General features: G+C 40.1%; 1 protein-coding gene across 6 annotated transcripts; it reads left to right on the top strand.

Annotated features, from left to right (window-relative positions):
• Positions 1–685: 685 nt before the first annotated feature.
• On the top strand, positions 686–8,757 carry znf451 (zinc finger protein 451). 6 transcript variants are annotated; one of them, XR_005447201.1, is made up of 14 exons: positions 687–791; positions 1,603–1,663; positions 1,927–2,010; positions 2,095–2,208; positions 3,402–3,513; positions 4,428–4,578; positions 4,676–4,802; positions 4,887–5,046; positions 5,428–5,575; positions 5,720–7,224; positions 7,305–7,373; positions 7,752–7,875; positions 7,963–8,028; positions 8,594–8,757. XR_005447201.1 is itself a non-coding variant. In XM_038737062.1 (13 exons), exons 2-13 carry the CDS (start codon positions 1,607–1,609, stop codon positions 8,632–8,634), a joined length of 2,625 nt encoding a protein of 874 aa, XP_038592990.1. In that variant the 5' UTR covers positions 686–791; positions 1,603–1,606; the 3' UTR covers positions 8,635–8,757. The 6 variants fall into 6 exon arrangements, 5 of the variants coding, with proteins under 5 accessions (XP_038592990.1, XP_038592987.1, XP_038592991.1 ...); XM_038737062.1 differs by lacking the exon at positions 7,752–7,875 and having other exon boundaries at positions 686–791; positions 1,927–2,001; XM_038737059.1 differs by lacking the exon at positions 7,752–7,875.
• Positions 8,758–8,762: the final 5 nt, after the last annotated feature.

Here is an 8,762-nt window from a genome sequence, read left to right as displayed (position 1 = left end):
TCCTCCTATGTTGAGTTTCAGCTTTCTATTACAATCTATGGTTTCAGCACATAGTACAAAAAGATTATGAAACAAAATAAAACAAGCTTGGATTGGATTCTGCTCATTACTCATAGTTACAACATAAACTAAGCTTTACTATAGCTATAGTTACAACACAAACGTATGTCCACGTACATTATCAAAACATATGTGCACATACATATTACTCCTGCATGGCCACACATTTTTGTTGCAAAGAAGTTACATACAGTAAACTGTAAATATAATGTTACGTGATCAGTATGTCAGTGTTAACACATGTTATCTATGGTGCTCATGTATGTACTTTCTAATGAATAGGCTACATTTTATTACTTCCACAAGGAAGAGCAGGGCTGGGGAGCCCCCCGGCACAGCCCTGGTCACTCCTCTGCTGCCAATTAATTTTCATGAGCTGATTCAGCAATGTTATGACTGAGGACATAACAACAAATTTCTCAAGTGAACGGTGAGCATCAGGTAGCTATTCACCCGAGTTGGAGAACTAAACTATGAATAGAGTGGGAGTTGGCGACAGCTTCACGCTTCGACCCGGACAAGATAAGAACACACGGGCGGAGTTTGTTCTCGCGTTTGTCTCCGTCTCAACGACCAGTAACCCCGCCCGTACGGCACACTCCACGTGGAACAGGAGCGCTTCAGTTCCGTGACGTCGCAGACCAGACTAGCTGCGTTTACTTTGATTTAGGATCGATGTTGTTGCTAGCTACCACTCTTGTCAACTGAGGAGCCAGCACAATAAGCAGTAGGTAATGTGATACTTAGCTCCATGCATCCATTGATTTCAACCGTATTCGATTAACGCCAACCCAAGTCCAACTTTGGCGTGTTTATTTTATGTTAGTGAAGCGGGGGAAAGCCGTTACAACCGCAAACGTCACGCCCCAAACGAGAGCTAACGTTAGCTTTTTACCCAGGACCCGGACGTCTGGGAGTGTCACGGATTGCCGTCAAGATTTGGCTGCTCATATAAAGTTGCTGAACAGACGATGGTTGATAACACAAACTCATCTTATCAGCAACAGACTAGGAAACTGCACGTCTATGTCGTGTGTGCGTGTGTGAAGATGGTGAAATATGATGCATCGATGGAGTGCAGCTAAATGCATTTTAATCTATGATTTTAACGTTAAACTCAGTAACACATTAAAATTACAGTTGCGTCTTCGCTTAACGGTTAGAGTGCTGTTCAGCAGCACCGCGCTGCTGGTGGTGGCCGAAAGCTAAATTGCAACAACAGGCTTGTTACAGCCCGTTGTTGCAATTTAGCTCTCACCCGCAAGTGGCAGCACCAAGGTAAAGCACTCAGGTGGGTAATGTTACGCGAGGAGGCCCCATGTTGGATTTTTAATAGGATTTACCTGCTTTACACCAGAATAAGTCGTGTTTTTGTTACTTTAGTCAGGCCTCATACCGACTTTTGCTAAGTATAATAAAATACCACAGATGGTTTTAAAAACATGTTAACAGAAGTCTTTTGAGCAACCTCACCTGATTTAACATTAGCAACACATGCCTCTATCGGACTTCAAAAAGTTACATTTGTTTGTTTTTCTTCAGATAAATGTCTTCTCCAATCCAAGCAGAGGAGGATGAGGTGGAAGAAGTGGAGTTTGTGTCAGTAAGTCATGTGTACCCTTTATCTATTTAAAAAAAAATTGCCTGAACAAATTGTGCCATAACATCTTAATAAGCCTGCTGATCAGTATGAATTTCTATATTAATATAGCATATTTTATTTCCATGACAATATGTTTTTGCATGAATTAAATATAATAAAACATTATTTTTACATTGTGCAGGGTTTGTGGATGTCCTTGAGTCTTATAAAATGTAGCTGTGTTTCTTAACATTAAATGACACTGTCTTTGTGTCTTGCTTCAGGAGGGTTCTCTCAGACCAGTATTGGATTGTATTGATCTGCTGAGTGAGAGTGAGGATGAGGGATGTTCATCACTGGTAGGCACAGTGAGTGGCTAAATGGAACACTGAATATAGACTGAATATAAGTGTACAGTTTTCTGTAATAGTTGTCTTGTTATTCTCCTCAAGGTTGAAGATAAAATCAGCTGCCATAAAGCGCGTGTTACATCTACCCTGGACAGACTAGCGCACCAGGTGGCTCTAGAGAAAAAGGAAAGGGCTGATAAATGTAGAGCGTTCAAGGTAAGGTTATTTCAAAATAAAGTGTGCTGCTGTTGTTGGTAGCTTGTTAAACTGTAACCAGGGTATTGCATTTTTGGAGATGTCTTCAGTTGGTTTCTTCATCTTGCATTTAAAAGCAAAATAACTTGTGCTCATTGCTTCACTTTGTAAAAAAAGTATTTTAAAAGGCAAAAAAGGTGGAAATGCGCACTTTGTCTATAGTTTCCACTTACACATTTGACGTAATCAGTACTGAAATTAAAGTATTGTACCAGAATTTCCATCCAAACATTCACATTTATCCAGTGCAACATCTGGCAACCAATGAAGGTAGACCGTGCCTTTTGATCCACCTTGAATCAAAATAATGTGATCACCTGACAACTGCTGAAATAGATAAAGAGTGGTGCGATATTATCAATACATACAGTGTTTCCCACACATAGGCTATACTTGGGTCGGCCGCCCAGGTAGATTAACAGCCTCCCAGGTAAATTTGGCGCCCCATTTAAAAAATCTTTTGATTGCAGTGCATAGCATATTCGCTCCGAACCTCCTCTCACTCCGTAAATATTGCCTAAAATTGCAAAGTAGAAATGTTGTTCTATTGGTATTTGAGGTTATTTATTCCAGCATCCTTTGCACTATTCTCCATCGCACTGTGTACATGTATGCAGGTATGTGTATGTGTACCTGTAGATCACATCCACCTCCAACATGTACATAATAATAATTACTATTATGATAATAATTTACTCCTGCTTCCTTTGCAATCTTCATTGCATTATTGTCTCAATCTGTCTATGATGTTTTTGTTTCTTTTTATAGTGTGTATGTATTGTGTTCTCTATACTGTAGCTGGTGTTTGGTTTTATTTTATCTTATTTTTAATGATTTTAGAACTGTATTATTGTATAAGTAAGCAATGTACAATCCTGGCAAATAAAGTTGATTCTGATTCTGATGTTAGGCCAGTTGTAGCAGCAACAGTGTCACCCTGTGGGCACAATGGATAGAAAATAAAAACTGTGGGAACCTACAATACTAGGATGAACAGCAGCAGTGCATTCACTCCATACAACATTATACTGTCACTTAGCAAACTAACATTAAACTCTGTCTGTCGGTTTCCACTAACCTGTCTATCTTGTCATATAAGGCGAGTTTCAAAAAGATGCTCTGTTATTGTTAATCTCTTTTTGTCTCTTTCTCAGGAGAAGCAAATCTTACAGAAAGCTCATGGGCAGCAGGAGCTGGCTGTTAGTTCTACCAATGGAATAAATCAGGAAGCAAAGCGCTGTGTAGACATGTGGCTAAAGATGCCAGGTACATTTTTAAGCTGGATCAGAAAGCTGTTACACAATTACTGACATTGCCACAGTGACGATGAATTGATTTATGTCTATAGAACAACTTTAAAAGCACTTTCTCTCATGTGCTGTTTTATATTTTTGCCAGTATGCAATTTTGTGTTGCTGCAATTATCCACTTCACATGGAAGATTCAATTGTCTGTTTAAAGAGCAATAGGCATGCAAATGAGATGACACCCTTTTACAGTGCTACTACGTGTTGGACAAGTTGTGTGCAGCTTATAATGTACTTTTCACCCTGTTTACACCCCACGTACACCTGGTATTTTTACCGCATTCTTGTTCTCTGCATTGAGATCAGATCTCTGTCCTCCAGAGCAAAATCTGCGCGGGTGCTATTTGAGGTGGAGCCAAATCCGCCCCGACTCCCTTTCAAAATTGTGTACTTTTCTGATTTGTTGAGTAAGAGGAAACTTTAAATACTTTGTGAAATGCTTTTGAAATTCTAAATTATTTGTCCACCTTTTGTGAATTTGGCAAATGTAATACATGAAGTTATTCCTTTCTTTGTATAATAAATATTGTGTCAGTTTGTATTGCTGTAACAGCATGTAAACTACTCTGTGACTAGTTTAATGATATGCTTTGGTAACAGCAGATCAGCTACATAAACATATTATGTTATTTCTTAGTGTGTATCATTCATTACCCACCCATATTGTTTTCATTTTTCACACTGTTCTGTTGAGTAACACATCTTTTGGTGTTTTCAAGGCACAGAATAGATGCATAATCAGTCATCAGAGGAACGTCTCTTTCAGCCTTCTTGCTTTCTATATTTTATGCTGACTAAAAACGATTATCTGCAGGCTATAATGTTATGTTATTTTAATACCATAGGTAAATGGGGTGTCTGTGTGTTATTTAGGTCCTCAACCTGGAATGATCAGTGGTGGTTTTGGAAGAAGACACCGACCTGCTTCTTTCCCCAGAAATAGTTCAACTAGACATACTTGTCCAGTGATAAACTGTGGTCGAGTTTATGACAATGGGTCTCTCCTCGAGGGGCACTTAAAAAGGTAATCCTTTTCTTTTTTGGTGTAGCTTTAATACTTTTTTAACCGTTTTCCTGTGGACAAATGTGGCATATTGTGCAATAAAATATCTTGTGTGTAGGTTTGATCACTCGCCCTGTGACCCAACGATCAACCTCAAAGGATGTCCTTCCGAGCTCATCGCCTGTGCTACCTGCGGTCAAAATTTTCAAACTAAAGAAGCATGGAGAAGACATCTTGAGTCTAAGGTTTATGCACTTTTATGACTGTGCCATTTATTATTATTCTTTTGAGAAGAAACAGTTTATGAATAACGTTGTTTTGATTACTAGCTGTCATCATCTACTGCTGGTGGTCACAGCATCACGCAGAGCTATCAGCGGATCGTGTGTTTTGCCTGTCCTGCCTGCTACTTCCTCTTCAACCTCCGAGATGAGTGTCTTAAGCACATGTCAGCCAAAAACCACTTCACAGAGTCACTGGCCATGAATGGTAAGTTTTATTGAACATATTTCTATACATCTTGATTGAAATCTCACCTATCCAAATCTCCAAAATGAATGGGCACAGGTGATTGAAAACATAGTTATTAAACAGTAACATTTAACAATTTTGTATTTCATGTGTGCTATTGCCATTGTGGGTTTTCCTAACTGATAAATGCATGTTCTTACTATAGCTTTAACTTTTTGCATAAATGTGATTGTGTCCCCAAAGGAATTGCATAAGTTTCCAGTGCACACTAGATGAGGGAAATATTCGAAAATATTTGGTTGTCATATTAAGTTTATTTTACACAAGATTGTATTAAAGAAAGTGCTCAGGAGGTATTATTTGAGAAACACTGTGTGTACCACTTTTCTTTTGTTAAAGAAACCAGAGGAAGAGCACTGCCAGTTCCCATCCCACAATATGTGAAGAATCGTCTCATCGCCCTGTGCAAGGATGTGACGTTCAATGTCCGATGCTCTTTATGTCACAAAGTGCTGATCTCACATCAGGCAGCTCAAGCTCACTTTAAGTAAGTTTTATAGTGATTTATTCAGTACATATATTAATATATTTTGATACTATATGTTTATATTGCCAACACTGATTTTGTTCAGATGTTTTGTGGAACTGATTTCTTCGCTCTCTTTGTTCCTTATTTTTCTTTTTTTTTAAGTGTGCACTGCAGACATGGCTGTGCAGTGGCCAAAGCTGATAAAACAGTAGTGCAGGTAATGAAAGAGCTGCAAGTGCAAGGTCAGTGCTCCCTCTGCTGCAAAATCTTCCTCAGCCAAGCTGAAATTGAGAGACACAAAGAATGCACCCAGCATGATGTGGAGGTCAACCAAACAATGGAGAAAGCAGTCCTCCAGTACTGCAGGTTTAGTGAAATTCAACACACCCAGAGGGCTATAGAGGCACCGGGCAGGAGACGGTCTGAAATGTCTTTTCAACAAAGAAACAAGAAGAGGAGCAGCTGTGAAGAATTTCCAGCCAAACGGCAGAGACTAAGCTTGAGCGTGAATGGTAGCACTAGCAGAAATGTAGCAACAGCATGGTGCTGCGAGTGTGGCGTGCAGTTCTCAGAGGAGGCTGCAGCCAGGAATCATCTATTGGCTGTGAACCAGGTTTTCCATCAGTGTGGCGTGTGTGGCAAACTCATGGGAGAGTCCTCAATAACCCGCCTGCATATGAGTCGCTTTCACGGGGGAGCTCATCTCTCCAACTTCCTCTTCTTCTGCCGCAAGTGCAACGTGGAAATGCCTCGGTACGAAGACATCCTGTCACACGTATCCGAAGCTCACAGCGGACACACCTACTACACTGAACAAGAAGTGCCCGAGGAGCTTGCCATGGTCATCGATGACAAGCCGTCCACCAGCAAAGAAGGCACCCGACGTTCATCCTCCACGAAGTCCGCACTCCAGCAGGACATAGTAGAGATGTCTACTTCAAAAGCAGAGGAGACTTGGATGTGCAGGATGTGCGAGGACACCTTTGACTCAGAGGCAGACGTCCACAAACACTGCAGTGACGTGAGCAGTCACAGCTATCAGAGGTTCATCTGCGGACACTGCCCTCAGAAGTTCTTTAAAGAGTCCACGGTGCGTAGACATTGCATGAACGAGCATGACGGGCAGATAAAGAGCTCCCACTTCTGCGGACTCTGCGACAGCATGCAGTTTGAATCCGAGGGCGAGTTCTTGGAGCACTATAAGAGTCTTCACAGTAAGGACTACTACTGCATGGATGATGTTGAAGTTGTTCAGCCTGCTGTTGCTGCAGGGACCAGTCAGCCTTCGTGCCTGTGCATGGGTTCAGAGAAGAGCAAAGAGGACATGAAAGCTACATACACGCAATGCATGAGGGATCTGGCCACGGAAGGGAAATGTCAGTATGTGTGTGCTCCTTGTGGCATATCTCTGCCTTCCTACGCACATATGAAGACTCACGTCCACACAAAGCACGCCGCTTTGAACCTGGACAAGACCTTCGACGTAGAATGCAACGCATGCCAGGAGAGGTTTACAGATGTGCCAAGTTTCCATAAACACCATCATTCCCAACACTGCACGCTGGAGCCTTGCAGGAGCTCCAGGACCTGCGGTAAAGACATGAAATCAGAGCCCACTGCTGTCAAGATAGTCAATGCTGTGGAGATCAAACCAGAAGACGCCAATGGTAAATCAGTTAAACCTTTTGACATTTATTATCTACGTTTGTGTGCCGCTTTTACTTCTGTTTGTATGTTGTCATTTCAGAGATTGAAGATGAAACACTGGTGTTTTTCAACATGGATCAGGCAAATGAAGAGAGTGAAGCACCTGAAAGTAGGCAACAAACATATATACAGGCAATACATAACCACTGTGTAACTTATGCCACATAGGAAATGGGTAGGCAAGCAAATGCAGTGTACATACAGTATCTCGCAAAAGTGAGTACACCCCTCACATTTGTGTAAATAAGTAGTGAGTGTACAGCTTGTGTAACAGTGTAAATTTGCTCCCCCCCAACACATCACACAACCATTAATGTCTAAACCACTGACAACAAAAGTGAGTACACCCCTAACATGAAAAGATATAATCAAATATTTACAAAATGTGAGGGGTGTACTCACTTTTGTGGGACACTGTATATACATATAGTCTATATTACATCAGATTTAAGTGCTTGTGTTTTGACCATCTTTTTTTTTTTCAAAGCTACCATGTCATTTCATTGAAGAGGAATCAACTATCGATAAAGTTAAGACTAGGCATACCGTATTACATCTGCAAGTTGAAAGTTATGAAATCCCTTACATATATACAGGATATACATGGATATGTAAGTGTTTGTGTGTCTTTAACTATCTTAATACTGACTTTAATATATCAGCTGCTCATTTAGAGTGTGTGTGTGTGTGTGTTACAGACGATTCAGAGGAGGAGATGAACCATTCACCTTCTTTCAGTGCAGAAGAAGCAAGAGAGTCTGCAGGTTTGTGTTTATACCATAGACTGTATGGTTTATACGGCTGAGCAGGTAGTTTTTTTGTGTTTTCGCTTCATAGTACGGTAATTGTGGCGATCACAAATTTAGTTCCTGTAGCCACAAATCCTTTGCTACATTCTTCTCGGTTTTGCTGAGTTTACTGCATGTCCCTTTGTGTACTTTTTCTGACAGTGAAATATTACACAGTGATTCACTTTTACTGCAGAGAATTTGAGCCTGATAAACATTCCTCGTATGTTGACCTTGATGGGGAAGGTAGGATGTAGTTTACATAGGGACTGTTTGATACAGAGACAATTATATTCAAATAAATAAAGATAAAATTGAGTGTTTATAAAGGTTGCCCTGCAGGTTACAAAATAAAAAGAAGATAGGTCAGGTTACAGTTGTCTGAGATGTGCTAGACAATGTATATATGAATCTGGGAGCTATATGGGGATATAATTTCAACAATTAAAGATGTTTTTGTAATTGATGATGTTAATAAAATGCTTTATTTGGACATGCTGTTACTTTGATCCTTATATCCTGCTTTACTTTTCTTTTACAGAGTTGGAGGAAGCTCTTAAAAGAAGTCTTCTGGAGTTTTAAGGATGTGAAAAGATTCTTGTTTTGTTTTCTTTTAACACAGTGTCCTTCAGACATTGTATTGAGATGTTTTGTACCAGGTATTTGTGTTTAGAATATAATAAATAAATGTTAGTTTAAAATTTACTTTG

This window comes from Micropterus salmoides, unplaced genomic scaffold (genome assembly GCF_014851395.1).
Source record: "Micropterus salmoides isolate LMB-PRFRI ecotype aquatic unplaced genomic scaffold, ASM1485139v1 Ms_hic_scaffold_22, whole genome shotgun sequence".
In the NCBI taxonomy this organism is placed as follows: domain Eukaryota; kingdom Metazoa; phylum Chordata; class Actinopteri; order Centrarchiformes; family Centrarchidae; genus Micropterus; species Micropterus salmoides.
This window is presented reverse-complemented; position numbering and strand designations above follow the sequence as displayed.